Source organism: Phallusia mammillata, chromosome 3, assembly GCF_965637545.1.
Source record: "Phallusia mammillata chromosome 3, kaPhaMamm4.hap1.1, whole genome shotgun sequence".
Classification (NCBI taxonomy): domain Eukaryota; kingdom Metazoa; phylum Chordata; class Ascidiacea; order Phlebobranchia; family Ascidiidae; genus Phallusia; species Phallusia mammillata.
The window spans coordinates 7,407,676-7,425,903 of record NC_137254.1 but is presented as its reverse complement, the minus strand read 5'-3'; the positions used below and the strand labels follow the sequence as shown (position 1 = coordinate 7,425,903).

The window sequence follows — 18,228 nt, the reverse complement described above, 5'->3', positions numbered from 1 at the left end:
CGACACTAACTTAAATCAGGCGTACCAGGACTTCTGTAATCTTCTTATGGAAGCGGCCAAAAAAAGCATTCCACGAGGCTATCGAAAGACCGACACGCCGTGTTGGGACAGCGAATGCGACCGCCTTTACAGAGCCTTTCTTACCGCATCCCCGGGTAACGAGACGGAAGCATCTGCCACACTACTGCTGTCTTATATTAACGAACAACGTCGACATCGCTGGAGAGAAGCGGTGGAGTCCATTGACTTCACACATTCCAGTCGGAAAGCATGGAGTACTATAAATAGACTCACTGGCAGGTCGGCAACTCCTCTGGCAAAGTGTCCCTCTACCGCAAACCCCATTGCCTCGCAATTGGTCAAGAACGGAACCTTCACGACATCAACTCGCGAGTCCTCACGACTCGTGGCCAAGGAAGTGTCAGCTTTGCGAAAGGCTAACAGACCGGACGCAAACGTGTCTGGGGACTTCACCATGGCAGAACTGTCTGCGGCCCTCCAACACCTGAAGCCCGGTAAAGCACAGGGCCCAGATCACCCTTGTCCAGAGTTTTTGCTTCATGCCGGAACCGCCCTAAAATCCTGATTGTGTAAATTTTTCAACACCTGCCTGTGTCAGCTCAAGATTCAAAAAATCTGGAGAAAAGCCACAGTAATCGCAATCCCGAAGCCAAACAAACCTCTGGATGAAGCTAAGAGCTATCGTCCGATATCTCTGCTCTGCATCCCATTTAAGATCTTTGAGCGCTTGATTCATGCCCGTGTAGAGTCAGTCATCGACCAACAACTCCCTCAGGAGCAGGCTGGTTTTAGACGCAGAAGATCCACTGTAGATCAAGTCACTCTTTGCCGGACAAGCACATGGTCAAAATGATCATGGAGCTTGTCCACAACCGCAGCTTTGTACTCAAGACCAGCAATGGCCAGCAAAGCAGGTTACGCCGCCTCAAGAACGCCGTGCCCAGGGATCTGTTTTAGCTCACCTACTCTTTAATATCTACCCAAGCGATATACCAACTACAGTATGTAAGAAGTATGCCTATGCCGATGACCTGGCTATCATGTATTCCGATAATGACTGGGGACACTTGGAAAAGACTCTTAGCCAGGACATGTCTGTCATGTCAGGCTACCTTCGGATGTGGAGGCTGAAGTTCAGTGAGACTAAAACAGTTTCAGCGGCCTTCCACCTTAATAACAAGGAGGCTAAACGAAAGTTGGCCGTCCTGTCTAATGGGAGAACTCCCAACTTTCACGACGTACCAACTTATCTCGGTGTGCAGCTAGATAGGTCACTCACCTACCGCCAACATCTTGAAACGACGCGCAAAAAACTCACCTCACGCGTAGCTCTTGTCAGGAAGCTGGCTGGCACAGGTTGGGGAGCCAGCGCGGATATCCTCCGCGTGTCTTCCCTTGCCCCTGTCTACGCCCCAGCCGAATATTGCGCTCCTTTTTGGGGCAGAAGCGCCCATACCCACCTTGTCGACAAGTGCCTTAACGACGCCATGCGCATCGTCACTGGTTGCCTGCTCCCCACACCAGTCGACCTCCTACCCATTTTGGCAGGCATCCAGCTGGCTGACCTCCGCCGCAAAGGAGCCACCTTGCGTTTAGGACGCCACGCTCTAATGGAACAACATCTTCTCCATCACAAGATCAATGAGCAGGCCCACCTCAATCAAAGATTAAAATCACGGAGCCCCTTCGTGCCTGCTGTCGATAAACTACTCGGCGACAACAACGGCTCAGACGCAACCGACTGGATGACCACTCAATGGAAAATGAGATGGAGAAACACCAGCACGCCACTCCACTACACGCCTGAACAGGCTGAGAACAGGGGAGGGCCGCTTTAGATCATCCATGTACAGGTGGGGTCTGTCTACTTCTGCGGTATGTGAGTGTGGCGTGGAGGAACAGACAGCCGACCACATAATATCACGGTGTCCGCTATTCCGTCCACCAAGTGGAAAGAGCGGTCTGGCGGCCTTGGATGACGAGACAGTCCGCTGGTTGCTCGACAACTGTCCCGACATTTGCACGACAATAACATGTCCAACAGAAAGAAGAAGCAATTTTAAGAAAATGTATCATTAACAAGTTAATCGAAATAAATTCTGCAAGTGTACCGTTATACCTCTAATAATATTCACATAAGTTTGCACACAAACTATATCTGATACATTACAAACGCTGGCCTGCTCATGATAAATCTTTAGTTTAATTGGGTTAGATTCTTTTTCAGTGAAATGTTACAAACAATTTAACTGGATGGTCCCAAATTTGTTTATCGTTGCACTCATATGCATTGCAACCCATACTGTTCATGGGATCAGCTACCAATCCTCTGAAACAATGGATTTGATTTTAAGCAGGAATATGCTGCTTGAGCGCATATAACATCATCATACCACTGTATCAATGTGCATTAAACGCTTACTTATTATCTATTAACTATATCAGTTAATAAATGATTTTGTGCACTAAGCGTTTTGGTCGTTTTCGGCTAGTACCGAACAGATAACTGAAGCAAACAAACAAACAGACACCAAAATATCGATCTAAACTAATCATTTCGATGTAAAACTTTTTAAGTCCACGAAAAACCACGCCTCTTGCAATCTAACATGCAATAGAAACGCAGCAGAAATACCACAGCATTTGTTTGCTAACACGAACACTGTTGATGCATTTACAATTGAATTAATCAATAATGTAGCAAGCTATTACAACACAACATTATTGTTATTGATTAAGTAAATTAAGATTAAAGCGCATCAAATGTAACAATAGACAATTGCTAAAAACATGAGAAATTAATAAAATTATACAAAAAACAAATCAAACAATATAAATGCAATGCAGATAAACAACAGAATCAAGAATCAGTGATTAACTCGCGTTAAAATTTGTAAGGGAAAAGACTAATGCAACAACTAACAATAAAACAACAAGGAGTACGATTACAGAAACTAAGACGATGATTACAGTTTTTGAAGACTTTTCTTGAGGTTGAATACTTGGTGAAATTGTAACAGGTTCTGTGTAGTATACACAATGAACATAAAAACGTTCATCAGGAAAAAGGGAAAACGTTAACAAACTTAGAACGGTAGTGAAAATTAAACTTATGGCCTAAATTGTTTTTTTTTGTTTTAGGGGTTTTGAAAACTCACTTACCATAATCATGAACAATTTCAACTGTAGATTTCATTGGAACATATTCATCTGAAAAATAAGCCCTGTGTAAAACACTTTCATAAATAAAGTTTTTATTACTTAATCCTTTATTACGTTTTTATAGTGCAAAATAGTGAGCCTGTTAAAGCTTATTAATAAAAATCAGTTAATATGGAATCGTTTTGCAAATCTAAAAATATTTTTAACAACGATTGTTTAAATGTCTTTTTCGAAAAATGTACCTGGTTTCTTTTTGTTAGTTGCAGCTTGTCGAATGTCACCTCGATTTAATCCAATATTTTTGTACGCACCAGCATCATTATTTTCATAATCATGATTCATGTTTAAATGTTGCCAAAATCTCCTGAACGTAAAAACAATTACTGGATTTCATCGTTAGCTACGTGGTTTAGTTAATTTGGTCTAGTATATATTTTGTCTTACACTCTCTCACATCACGTGTTACTATGTAATCGTACAAGCTCTGGCTGCTACGCCCCATGGCTGCTACGACTCATGACACAACCACTTCATCAGCCAACAACAGTTAGCTTAAACAGAAACTTAAAATATGTGTTTAATCGAAACGAAAAAAGTATCGAATATAAAATCGAAAAAAGGCCCACGCTTCATTAGAAAAATGAATTGTATATTTTGCAGTTTGATTCGTAACTGCAAAGTGGTCTTGGTCTGTGTTGTGTTTTCTACGGATCATAAAAAAGCAATTTGAAAAACTATTTTGTAACTTTATTGTAATTGATGACATTGCTTTTGGTAAGAAATTTAAAGTAAAGTTCTTGATGTGTGCAAGGCATTTCGAACATATGCAAGAAGATTCTGAAATAAATATACTTCAAGGCACACTTGGCAATCACTCGCGACACCTTAGTATATTGGGGTATGCAGGTTGAAATATCTATGACAAAGAAAATCTGTTTAAAATATTCTGAACGTAAAGATCACCACTGTAATCAAATCACCATAAGCTAAAAACTGGGTGGTCTTAACGATATTGGACAGTTGCTAAGGGCATCTGCTTCCTTAATACTTGCACATAAGTGAAATAACTTGTCTGAAAGTAATTACTTCGATCTGTACATCCAAAAAAGTAACTGAAGCGAATAGTAATTATACTATCAACTTAACTTTTTAATATAGCACACCTTCTTTGTCCCTCAACTACATACTGCTGTCAATCCAAACAAGTGTCTACTTCCTTCAACACAGGTGTCGGCAATCCTTGTCACGCGTTACACGGATGGCAGATGACATGATTTCTCATGGCACGCCAGGTGACATCCTTAAACAAAAATGCAATACTACTTTGATTTGTTTGGTCGGTTATTTTTGGCAGCATTGGTAGCGTTGCAAAAAAGTTTTGTGTTAATTAACTTTGTTTTTCTAATTTATGTTTGCAGTGCAAAAAACACAGAAAACGACTGCTACTAGCCGTTTTTATACAAATATTTCTTGAGTTCAGCCAGTATTTGCGTGTTAATTTTAGCGTTGACTTCTCTATATATACTACCTTGCAAAACTATTTTAGGAATAAACATGATTTTTAAAAAGTTCGCAGCAATGAAGAGATGCCAAACCTGCTTTTTCGTTTTATAATTAACTTAGATTTCCGGGAGTAAAAGGTAGCGTTTAAAGTTTTTTCGAAAACACCAGTGAAAATCGTTTGCCAAAAAAACTAGACAAAAAGTGAATGAGTAATATATATCAATAAAACTGTGTAGACTGTGTAGAGTACAATGAACAGTTATGCATAAGCAATGTGTTGATGTGATCTTTAAACTTTTTTAAAAACCTACAAATAACGTACCACCAGAAAACGCGAAATGTGACTCACCAACCTGATTCGTAATCGTGACTTAACTGACGCGCTTTAAAGAATTGGTGGTGTGTTCCCACTCGGAATCTCCTAGATGTGTTGAACTGCAATTATCAAACTATGAATAGGAGGTTCCAAAGGTTTTCCTGTACAGATTTGATTGCAACTATGCATTTGCCCAATGTGGCTATACTGCTATATACGGTCAGTGTCTTGTTATCAGCCCCTATAAGTCGTGTGCATAGCGAATATTAATTCTGTTTGCAAGGCAGCAGAAAAATTATTAACTGACTCAAAACTGGTAAGTAACTCAAAACTGGTTAAAGTTTATAGAGCTCTACATTTGCCAGATAAGCTCTATAAACTTGATATTATGCCTAGCAGCAATAGCTTATATGTCAAATCTGGTATGTAACTCAAAACTTGCAGGAAACTGAAACTTGGAGAAAACTTAAAAACGGTAAGTAACGTTTGTGTTTGCAATTATAATGAAAAATCTATTTCCATACCCTACATTTGTTTTCAGAAAGAACTGCATGAAAAATATATAAACTACACAATTCAATTGCGTCATGTTGTAATTTACAGATTGAAATGGATTCGGGTGATATTTTTGAGATACCCTTGCAAACAGGCCACAGCATTTTATAACAGCACAAATGAAGTTATGTATTACAATTCAATAAATCAACAAAGCAAACAATTACATCTACACAATGCCTAATCACGTCTTTTCAAAACACATTATCTACAATTTAGATTCAAATGAAACAAAATGTCATGACACAAAGTTGTCAAACATATGAAAAATGATTAACAAACTCATTTGGTGAACATCTGATATATCCGAATGTTTATTAATAATTGAAGTCTATTAAGGAATGGAATTTAGCGATAAAATATCATAATTGTTGATTCCAAGTCTCTCTGAGAATGAGAAAAATCAACTGGATTCGTTTCATTCAACGAGGTTTGCGGAAATCCGTTCCAATCTAATTAAACACAGACAAAATTTTAAAACATACAAATTACAAAAAAGAAAATATCAACTGTTTAAATTTAATTTCAAATAAATTACTTGTAAAATCATTACAGTCATCCAAATAACGAGAATCTGGGTTCTTCGTACCTCCAACACAAACGTACTCACTTCGCCAATCGTTCACTCTAAACTAATGTCCGTTTTATTTGACTGTTTAAACCAAATATTTGTAGCGGCTTTACTTAACAGCAGGACACATTGCGTAGACGCTCCCAGTTCGTCCATTAGCACGAAACTGAACAACACCGGTCGGTAGAGGTTTTACACTTGGTGGCAGCATCGATTTAACCACTGAATCGTTTCCGATGGAAAATTTAACTGGTACTGAAAGTACGTCATCATCATAATAACAATCCGGACCTAGAAATGGAAAAAGTTTTGGCTTAAACTGATACTTTATTTCGCAGTTAGCAAACACAATACTCACACAACTGATCTGATTCTGAGACAATTTCCAATATTTTGTCGGTAAAAGCATTGATCACTGTTTCGGGTATCAATCTTCCATCTCTCCTAAAGGTACGTTATTTTAAAAACCCCAAACGCCTTTTAAATGATGTCGGATTAAATCCAAATCCAAAATACCTCCAACTTTAAATATTACTTTACCTCGATATCATTGAGTAACCAAAAAGTATGTTGGATATGGGTTCTCTAATAAACCATTCAAAATAATAGTCTTCGGAATTAATATCGTGTTCAACATCTATAATCGGCTTACCAGATGATTTCCACATCTTTGTAATTTGCAGCAAACAAAAAAATATTTTACAAATTAACGTTTCAGAAGTTAAATTTGTTTGATAAAGACAAATGTTTAACAAATTGGGATAGTTTATTTTTGGCTACAAATGAAATCGTGCTGTTTTCCTCTGGAAGTTTGATTGAGAGCTGTAATAGAATATTTTAAGTAACGAAACAAAATACCTCATTATTGATGACGTAAAACCAAACATCGCACAAGCTGGCATTCGACGAACCATTTCTACATTGTGCTTCATAATACAAGTAGAAATTATTGCGAGTGTGATTTCCTCTGTACAGCACTTTTCGATCGGTAGGGGGTCGATAAGAATGTACCTTTAAATACCATATATTAACAAATGTTTGGAGGTACAATACATTAACGGTATCTCACGTACCCAACATCTCAAGTTTTTGAAGCAGTGATCAAAGTTTCCCACGGCAAACAAGGAAAAGAAGGGATGCATTTTTCGACTCGATTGCATTATGCTGCCTGCATCGCAGTTATATCATTCAATACAAACGTAAACCTTCAAATGTGTAGGGGCAGGACAAACACGTTCAAACATACCTAGAATCTTTTCCATATGTAATGTAGCCATGTCGATAATTTGTTTCAAATGGATTAATGGAAATTGAGTCAGTGTGGCAATATGGACTAATCGAAAAGAAGACCTTTTTGCAATAATTTTGTTAGAAAAACGTACAGGAACTTCGAAAATTTGGTAACATACCCCCATTCCATATCTGCTACCGAACAATTCCTTCTCATAGAGAAAGGTATTATGGGAATCATAAACGTAAAAGTAGAAATCAGTAATCAGGCCTTGACCTCGATTTATTCCAAATACTTTCATAAGCACCAGCATCATTATTCTCATAGGCATGATTCATCCAAAATCTGCTGAACATATAACAAGTTACAAGATTTTACTTTCAGCCACGTGGTGTTGAGTAACTATGTGTTGTCTCACATTTACTCACATCACGTCTTCTATGTAGTCGTAACTTACAAACTCTTGACTGACTGCAATGACTCATAGCACAACCACTGTATCAGCCATCATCTGCCAACATGTGCCAGTTAAAGAAGAAAGTAACTATTTTTGAACAACTGTAAACTAACTATTTCATGTTTTTGTTACCACTAATCACGTTTACAAATATCTCATGCCTAATTACACACGTGTATCGCAATGTTTTCTATGTGCAATAATTATGCTTCTTTTTGTCGATACTCAAGAATTGCATTTGTGTATTTCGAATTGCCAGTTTGGGTGCCTTAAGTCATTATTGTGATTTGGAAATTTCATTGGTGAAGGATTGTGTGTTTTTGACGTGTGTGTGCGTATCTTGACATCTGTGCGAGCTTAATACGTTAACTTTCTGGTCTAACCTTTCTATGTTTTCACTATTTTCGTTATGATATTCTGTGCCACTCCAACAAACATAAATTTAAGCTCGAAGCAGGAGTTTAGAAATCTGCAGTTTATCTTAACTGGTAAGATAATAAGTAATATGATATTCGATCTGCTTTTTTTTCAAAAAGTTGTATGTAAAAGTTACACATGCTGGCATTTTTAGAGTAAATACCTTAACCTATGCTTCAAACAGATGGGAAATGCGGCTTTTCATAATACAAGCGTAGCTTTTGAATATGCCACACCTTGTTTTTGCTTCGACTGTTCTCAAATGTCCAAACCAACAAGAACGTACTTCCTTTAACACAGGTGTCAACAATCCTTGGCACGCGTTACACTGATGGCAGTAGACACGATTAGTCATGGCACGCCAGGTTACATACGAATGCTTTTTAGAATGCTGTATAACACAATCAAAACCATTGTTTTTTTTATAGTGCTTATCAGCAAAATTAGATCTGTCTTTCTTTTCTGTTTTCGATTACCTGAGTCGAAACAGCGCCAAGAAGGCATTTAAAATCATTCTTTAAAATCATCCAGGTGTTCCGTATGGCCGACTAAATAAAGTCAAAACGTACCAAACAATCTTAGCTTTGTCACTTATATCAGTTCCATTTTGCCAAGTACATTACGTATTTATTTGCGCAAAAGGGTATGTTTATGAAATAGAAGGAACGAAACTTGATTACACGAACAGAACCTTGGCACGCAAAATGTGGCATTTCGTCAAAGTTTCAAAACTGACATGCAGGATTTAGAATGATCATACTTTTACGTTTTTTAGAATGATCATACTTTCAGGTATGTAATGGTGCAAATGTATTGTCAGGATCAGCATGACCTCATGTTTTCAGGATTACAAGAATAATTTCAGAACTGTTAAATTGCACGTTATTTGATATGTTTGCAATGAAATGGTGAATTATTTTGTAAATAATGCGTTGATTAACCCTGGAAGCAGACAAACAATAAATCAAATACACGATGAACACAGTATAATCTCACTTTACGCGATTAAATCAAGTTTTATAACTGTGGAAAGCAATCCTGCAAATAAAATCGGAATGAAATTACACATACAAGCAATATGGAAAGGAAAAGTTCGACAACAGTGAAGGATGAATTAAAGTGATCTTTGTAGCAAAAGATTGTTTATCAAATAAATGTTAATTGTAAATTGGAAAAAAAACTTTATTTTGCAGCGGACAAAGTTGTGGAGAAAGCACAACTTTCATTCAAACCTGATTTCAAACCTAATTATCAATTAAAATTAAAATCAAACATTGGCAATGCAGCTAAGTAAAATCTAATAACTGCAGAAAAAAATATCAATAAATTTTATAAGTTGCATTGTTTAAGAAGTTTATTGATTTAAATTATTTTCAGTCGAAACTGCATTTGTCTTGTTATGAAAAACACGAGTCTATTGAATCCCTACTTAACGATAAAATATCATAATTGTTGAATCCAGATCTCTCTGGGAATGTGCGTACTCAACTGGAGTCGTTTCGTTCAACGGAGTGTTTGGCAACCCGTCCCAATCTGTTTGAACACAAACAAAATATTGAAACAAATGGTCAAATGAAAGCAGTGGAAAACCTACTTGCAAAGTCATTGCAGCCATCCAAGTAGGCAAAATCTTGATTCTTCATTCCTCCAATACATACAAATTCGCTTCTCCAATCGTTCACTCTAAACAAAATGCATTTTTTACAGAAATACCTTTGCCATACATCCAACCTATTTTCAAATTTCTGTAACAGCTTTAAGCCCACATTACTTAGAGAATGGTAAACAGTTCACCAACTGCAGATTTTAAATTAAATGACCATTATTAAGAAAAAGTATCTCTAAACATTAACATTTGTGGCTAAAATTTTCCAGTCCATCGTTTGTTTTGGACCCCTAATTGTACATATAATCCACAACGGCCCCTTTTTTTACAATCGCCCCAAAAAAACACTGGGCCACAACTGCTACTTATTTTTGCTACTTACATAAAAATAATTGCCTAACTTTAGTTAGCCATATGTAGGCTTCAACTGCGTTTATTTAAATCAGTCTCACTTACTTAACAGCAGGACACATTGCGTAGACGCTCCCAGTTCTTCCATAAGCACGAAACTGAACAAAACCGGTAGGTAGAGGTTTAACACTTGGTGGCAGCATCGAGTTAACCACTGAATCGTTTCCGATGGAAAATTGAACTGGTACTGAAAGTACGTCATCATCATAAAAGCAACCAGGACCTGAAACGACAAGCTTGTCAATCAGTCAAAATCAATAAGTTTGTTTGCTTTTTTGACAAAATATTTTACTCACAAAAATTTTCGGTTTTTGAAATAATTTCTAGTATTTTGAAGGTAAAAGCGTTGATCTCTGTTTTCGGTATTAGAATATCATTTTTTCTGTGGATTAAAGTGCTTGTCAGTAATATCTTTAATCTACTTCAAACACGTGCTTACCTTGAAATCATTGTGTAACCAAAAAGTGTGTTGGATACAGCTTCACTAATTCTCCATCCAAAGTAATAGTACGTGCTGTATTGAGAGTTCATTAATCCAATATTGAGTGTTTTGGATGATTTCCAATCCTATGTGATATCGAGAAGAACAAAACTGTCAGTTACTGACTGTTTTAATTCCGGTGCGCATTTTTTTAACTAATCATTTACATGAAAACATCAAAGTTACCAAAATTTCAAAAACAAAGTATTTTACGCATCAAATAACAAACAATAATTCGCCAATCTTTTTGTTTCCCTGTTGTTTAGTAAGTTGACAATAAAAAACACTAACAAAACTAAAACTGAACACAACGTCTTATGTATCTACTTGGCAATTTTAAAATTAAATTTACTTACCCAGTATTACCGCCCCTAGTATGCATAACGCCTGTACACAAACTAAAAGGAGACAAACGCAATTTACCTCAAAATTGGTGACGTAAAACCAAACATCACACAAGCTGGCGTTTGTCGTCCCATATCTACATTGTGCTTCATAATGTAAAAAGAAATTGTTGAATGTGTGATTTCCCTTGTACACAACTTGCGAGTCAACTGCTGATCGATAAGTATTAACCTGCAAAAGTAAGAATCAAGAATCAATTCAAGGTTTAAAAGTAACCACGCATTAATACCCACCCCAAAACTTAAGGAACTAAAGCAGTGATCAAAATTTCCCACAGCAAACAAAGCGAAGAATGGATACATTTTTCGACTAGAACTCATAATGTTACCAAGGTTGCACCTTTGAAGTTTAATAAAAATTTAACGCACGGAAAATAGCAAATAATCAACAAATTTGACTTACCCATTACCCAATCCGTATTTTATATTGCCATTTTGACAATTAGATCTATAGTTGTATGGGTAGCAATATTGATTTGCGTAAAAGGAAATCTAAGAAAACATTTGTTGTTTAAATTCTAACAAACATTTGTAACTTGAAAGATTTTAAATCAAATCAATACGTTTTACGGAGTTTTGTGGACTCATTGCTGTTAGCATAACGCATTTAAATCATATCTCAGAACAAAAAAAGATTCGACAAAGGTTAATTACCATCATTCCGTATCTGTTCCCAAACACATTATTATCATTGAGTCGATAAGAACTTAAACCGTAGTCGTAAAAGTAGAAATCGGTGATTTGGTTAGTGATTTCTGTTGATTTTGTAGCAAGTCGATCCAGCGTGGAATTCACATCGGGAAAAAAAGCTAAAAGTTGAGGTAAAAAAAAATATAAAATGAAGAGTATGAGGTAAAATTGACGTAAATTATAACTTAGGCATTGTATTCACAGACACAAACTTAAAGAATGTAGTGAATGATTCGAATCCCAGTAAACTTACAGACTCCATTGAAAGATTTACATTCATTGAAAAACGAAAAGCCAGCTCTCAGTTTTCTTGGCATTGGCGCTTAGCAACATTCAAATTACAAAAGCACATACCATTACTTCCTAAATTTATTTGTCTTCTCACCATTAGCTGGTTTTAATGGATAATGATCATTGAAAATATTACGCAAGTTTCCCCCGTAATTTTCCATAAACTCGTTCTTTGTTTGATATTGCAGGAAACTTTGTTTTCTGCTGACCTCCAGTGGTGTTCGGTTTGAAACATGACGTATCATAATGTCCTTTCCCTGCAAAATTGTCCCAGTTTGAAACTTATGCTCATGTTTTAATTCAAATATACTTGCCTGATATTCAAAATAAGCTTGACTTTTGAAATCGGATTTCAAGCAATCATTGATTGTTCCAAATATATTTGTGTTCATCCAATTTTGGTATTCTGGAATTTAAACAATCTGTAGAAAGTGTAATAATAGGGATTCAAGCGAAATGATCTCTTTTACCCAAAACATTCTCTTGATTGTTTGACGTCGTAAGAAACCACGATCCACCATAAGCTTTAGTCCTGTTGAAGTTTTTGTCGTTGATAGTGGCCGCAAGAATCCATCCACCACCAGCAGCTATCATGTCACAATAAGCCTGAGAACGAAATGCGCATTAGAAAATAATACGAACATTTTATATTGCTTGTATCTGTTTGTTATGTCACTATTTCTTATGTATTGGATGCTTTTGTTACAATTGATTACATAGGAACAATTAGTTATCCGATAAAAAAAAAACGTAATGATGTACATTTCTAAACATAGCGGACATATTTGGATTTGTTATCTGAACCAACCTGCGTTGAAATACAAGTTTTTGTTAAATTTCTAAAATGGAACCAAATCTCCAATCAGCAACTAAAATACCTCAAACGGTGTGAGCGACGGTTGTATGACATAGATTCCATCTTTTAACCCAGCGTCTCTCAGTTCAACACACGAACGGGCAGGATTAAGGAATGTACCAAGGGGTGATTTCGCCAATTTCTGAAACAATTATAAAAAAATACGAACAGTTTATAGTAAACAACATGCTAGTTGATTAATTTAACCAACATCACACACCTGGTCTCTTGTGAAGTTTAATATCTCGAAAACAAATCCCAAAGCAGCCAGTATTAAAATTCCACACACCAAGAGAATAATAACATGCATCAACTTTTGTTTTTTTGAAGATGGTTTTAGACTTTTGTCGCTCGATTGAAGCGTAACGTTTACTGCAAGATATAAACTTACATGCAGCAAAAGTTAAGATGGACATAAATTCATAACTGGGATCAGCCCTGAAGCGTCTATGCAGACCTGCAATCACGGCACACTCATATGTAAATCACAGCACGCCAGGCCCATAGAAGGCGCCATACCGAATCAGTCGGTCACCACCATATGGCAAGGCGTAGGCTAGAAAAATCTAGCCTGCGGTGGGATTCGAACCCACGACAGGAGTCTTTCCGGGACTCGCGCTGTTTCGGTATGGCGCCTTTAATGGGGCTGGCATACTGTGACATGCAGCAAAAGGCACATATTTTAGCTTGCGGTCTGAAAATTAGTGAGGAAAAGGGCCAAGTTCACAGCTTTATTTAAGCTTTGTTCAAGACAAAAGTGTTTACTGCAATTTTAAATAAAGTCGATTCAATCAATTAAAAAGTAAATACAAACGTTAGTAAACGCACATGAAGTAATTTTGTATGAGTTAATCATTTAAAATTTAACTTACCATAATCTTGTACAGTGTCTGCTGTAGGTCTCATTGTGGGGTCTCTTTCATATGCGTTTTCTGCAAATGACATAATGCCATGCTTGGGTTACAAAATATTAGGCTAACCAGGATTAGTTACAAGCATTTTTGTTTTATAACGTTACTTTTTAACGAGTTTATTGAATAAAATTTGCGAAAAAAATTTTGAATTTACTTCCATCCATGGTACAGATTAAACCTTAATGATAAAGATAAGGCTGGTGTATACAAATTTGTGCAATAACCTACTTTTGGAAAGTAAAAATAAATACACCTGTTTTCCTTGTACTCGATGTAGCTTGTCGAGCATGTCCACGTTTAAACTCGATGGTTTCATAAGTGCTAGCTTCCTTCCTTACACTACAAAAAACAGTGTGTTGTTTCAACACGCCGGTGTGTTTCAACCACACTAACGGTGTGTTCTAAGAACACGGCAGGTGTGTTGCTACCGCGATAATCGATGTGTATTCGCTTAACGACACGCCGCACGGGACGAACAACACGCCAGGTGTGTCGATTCAAGGTCAAGGTGATCCGTTTCAAGTCCAGAAACACAGAACAACACGCCGCCGTGTTGTTTTGTTGCTTTCCTTCTTTCCTTTTGACTTTGAAATCACTCAACCGTAACGGCGGGAACGCACGAAACGGCTGCAAAGTTCTTTTTGATTGACTTGATTGACTTAAAGTAAGTAAATTGTTAAGAGACTTAATATCAAGGCTAATAGGAGTTAATTGAGTATTAATTGACAAGTTTTAATGTATTCAAGACTTTTGGACAATGTGAATAGGATGGTGGTGCAAATCTCATGAAAGGTTGGTATATTTACAATTTTACATACATTTGTAACTTGTGCATGTATAAAACATATGTTTGTGCATGTTGTAATGGCTTGTTTTTTGTATTAGGCTAGCCTGTTACCAAATGACTGAGTGAAGTGGTTTTCTTGACAACTTGGTATCTCTATCAAGTAAAAGACATACAAAACATGCATTCAAGTGACCTCTATTTGCATTTTTTGCCAAATTATTACAGTTCTGTTGGTAAGTGCTTGAAAGCGGTAAAGAATTTAACTTTCCACAATATCAATTCCTTTATAACAGAACTTTCTGCTTAATGATTACGTATTTTAAGTGTATAATTTGTTGCAGAGTCCTGTACAAAACCTAATGATGCATCTGGCCTTACTGTGCATAACATGGATTATTGAACAACCAAGGGAATTCTTTGATGGAATTAATTCTGTTACAAAGGCAGCATGTGGTAGGCATTAAACCAAATCTTTATGGCTGAGTTGCAAACAAGTAAACATGTATGAGGTAGTTACATTTGAGAAAATACATCTTTTTTCATTATGCAATAGCATATTATCATAGTGTTCTTGTTGATGGATACATTACTTATACATTATACATTGCTTTATATACATTACTTGTTTTTAGACAATCAACATTAAGGGACACTTAATATCACTTGCTACCAGAAATCTTAAGGGACATTTGGTGTGAGTTTAATTGCCTTTTAAGTAATCGGCCTCTTTCTCCAGCATATTTTGAATATATATGGTGTTTACTGTTTTGCAGATGGTAAACGTAACTGATGTTCTCAAAAGTGCCATAGGGGAACCTTTGGATAATCATATGCTGCTGCTTGTTTGTGAAAGGAAATTGCTACAAAAAAAGAAATGTTGTCATCTTTGAAACACAGGTATTTTGATTAGATCCATTAGTAACTCCAACAAACTTTGATTTCATGTAACCTTAACTATTACAATCACATTAACTGGCAGTAATTGTTTAATAACTGGTTATTTACTTTACAGGACCAGTTTGCAACATCGCCTGGTTATCCAAGTGTTGTTGTCAATAAAAATGAAATGAACAGGTTTTCTTTTGGTTTCGATTTTTTATTGTAATACTTGTTATTTTTATTGTAGTGATATTGAACATGCCATGACTGTGCATATGCAATATGCCTTGTTGAGCACATTATAATTATATAATTATGCAGTTGAACTTTTGTTTTGTGTGTATTTTTTACCTGTGTTTTTCCCCCACCGTTACATTCATGCCATAACTTTGTTTCGTTTGTTCTGTTAAACGTTATGTTATGTTTCTTCGATAAATGCGCTATTTCGTTGGTATACGGTACTGTTTACAATAAAATACAAAACGGTATTTGGTGTGTCATGGTTTATAGCTCTAAACAACACGCAACACGCGTGTTGTATGAGTGTGTTCAAACAACACACCAGGTGTGTCGTAAAACTGCAGCTTCAAACAACACGGCAGGCGTGTCGTTAAACAACACACCTCCAAACAACACACCACCTGACAACACGGCTTGGTGTGTCGTGTGTTGTATACGGCTTCAAAATTGGCGTGTTGTTACAACACACCGGCTTTTCTAGTGTACATTCGATTGATTCATGTTTAAATCATACTAAAACCTTTAAAACGTGTAAAAATATGATAATTAATCTGCAATTGCATTTAACCTTTTAAACTTCAGATTTGTTGCGGAGAACAGGTTTGGAAAATTTCATTTTTACACTGTGTCGAATAAATACTATCTACGTCACTAATGGTGAGTCCCACGATCGTACTCCCTCATTCCTTAATGTTTTCTAAGAACATTTGCAATATACTGCAAAGTTACATGTTACGCTTGTTCAAATATGCTTAATACATCAGGTTTGAGTGAGTTCAGAACCTCTAGCCCAGTCGTCTTCAACCTGTGGGTCGCGACCGCAAGTGGGGTCGCCTAAACTTTTTCTGGGGTCGCTATAAATTTAACTTTTGGGCGTTTAAATTTACCGCCACAAAATCATACATTTTTGTTCTAATTGGCAACTTTTGCAGTACAGCTTGGTACCTCGTGTCACAATCTAATCATTGTAATGCAATACAACACAATTTGTCCAACCCATTGTTACGCGATAAAGCCCCATGAATTGTGTCCAAAATAATACAGCGGGTACAGGGAAAAATATAAATTTTACTGTTTTCTACAAACTGGTGAGCTTTAACGCAAATTAGATTGGCCAAATTGAATGAAACTTTTGGGTTCTAACATTTGAGCGCAATGATGCACCCTGAATGCTCATGTTTAAAGTCCACTTAAAAATTAAGCGGGCAAATATACATGAAAATAATTTCAGTTTCGGCATTACTTGACTTTCTCCCTATCGGAAAAAATGGGGTCGCATATAAATGCTGATTTAATTTTCTTTTAAATTGGGGTTGTAAAAAAGGTTGAAGACCACTGCTCTAGCCCTTCCCAATTGAAGCATTTTAATTATGTTGAGGTCAAAGCGAAGTAAACAGATCCTCAACGTATGGTTTGTTCTTACGCTTAGTCACATCACGTTTTGCTATGCAACCGTGCAAAATGTAAAGAATGCAATGACTCATGCTAAAACAAACGTGCCAGTCAACAACATCTGCCAATTTCCGCTTGCCGAAACAGAAAGTGACACAAGTCGTGTGAAATTGTTTGGACAACGGTAAACTTGACGCAATTCTCTAAATATGATACACGTTAATGCGTCCAAACATATTGGTTTATATCCTGAAGTTTGCACTGTTAGATATTAAAAAGTTTTTCGTTTTTTTTTAAATGACATTAAGTACTTCTTGGTTGTTGTACTTCATTTTTTTAATTAAATAGATTTGCTGATTATATACGCATTTCGTGGTATTTAGGTGTTGCTCTTTATCTGCTGGTTTAGGTTTTATTTCACTTTTCGCCCCACGTTTTTGTTCAATTAGTACAAAATTTAAAAAAAGTCATTTATACATGAACCCAACCAGAGTTGGAAACGGGCTTGAAATTCGAGCCCGAACCTGGAAGTGCAAGCCCGAAACCCAGCCTGAACCCAAATCATTTTAAAGTTTGAGTGACAGGCCTTAACATTGAAGCTTTAGGAAAGACAAGACAAAAAAAACACAATAGACAATTGGTCTTAAACAAGGTGTTTTAGGGCGGTTTGGCATTAGGTCAGGTCCCAAAACTGATTACTTGGGGAGTTAAATTTGTTCAAAAAGTAAATAAATACTGTCACAGAGTCAGGCCCGAATCGAGCCCGGTTTTTGACAAAAACTAAGCCCAAACCCGACCCGAACCCAAAACTGGCCCGAAAAGCCCGGCCAAACCGAAAAGATAACTCATGAGCCACACTAGTTCCACATCTAAATCCAAATTTGACTGTAGTTATGCACAAAATGGGGTCTTTGAAAGGCGTTATGCCCAACCTTTGACCAGTTTTTTTGGTTGTCACGACCAGCAGAACAGCGCAACAAATACAGTTTTACAAAAATGTAAGTGTGTCACCGTGAAAAAATAATGTATGCAAAATAATGCAAA

General features: G+C 36.6%; 2 protein-coding genes and 1 long non-coding RNA gene across 4 annotated transcripts; 1 reads left to right on the top strand and 2 right to left on the bottom strand.

Moving 5' to 3' along the window:
• Positions 1–6,466: 6,466 nt before the first annotated feature.
• Positions 6,467–7,405, bottom strand: LOC145219393 (uncharacterized). Its single transcript, XM_080086763.1, has 5 exons — positions 7,375–7,405; positions 7,202–7,296; positions 6,987–7,139; positions 6,669–6,796; positions 6,467–6,572 (listed from the first exon to the last, which is right to left on the bottom strand). Exons 1-5 carry the CDS (start codon positions 7,403–7,405, stop codon positions 6,467–6,469), a joined length of 513 nt encoding a protein of 170 aa, XP_079942889.1.
• Positions 7,406–10,291: 2,886 nt separating this feature from the next.
• LOC145219392 (uncharacterized) lies at positions 10,292–13,282 on the bottom strand. The gene is made up of 12 exons (XM_080086762.1): positions 13,193–13,282; positions 12,995–13,114; positions 12,587–12,722; positions 12,431–12,522; positions 12,211–12,373; positions 11,790–11,944; positions 11,539–11,627; positions 11,370–11,475; positions 11,155–11,307; positions 10,690–10,817; positions 10,547–10,632; positions 10,292–10,473 (listed from the first exon to the last, which is right to left on the bottom strand). The coding sequence occupies exons 1-12, from the start codon at positions 13,280–13,282 to the stop codon at positions 10,292–10,294; spliced, it is 1,500 nt and encodes a 499-aa protein (XP_079942888.1).
• A 1,258-nt stretch (positions 13,283–14,540) lies between these two features.
• On the top strand, positions 14,541–16,040 carry LOC145220452 (uncharacterized). Of its 2 annotated transcripts, XR_013858187.1 has the most exons (6): positions 14,541–14,678; positions 14,772–14,906; positions 15,015–15,126; positions 15,306–15,367; positions 15,447–15,570; positions 15,686–16,040. It is a non-coding gene; the product is annotated as an uncharacterized LOC145220452 (long non-coding RNA). The 2 variants fall into 2 exon arrangements; XR_013858188.1 differs by lacking the exon at positions 14,772–14,906.
• The last annotated feature ends 2,188 nt before the right edge of the window (positions 16,041–18,228 follow it).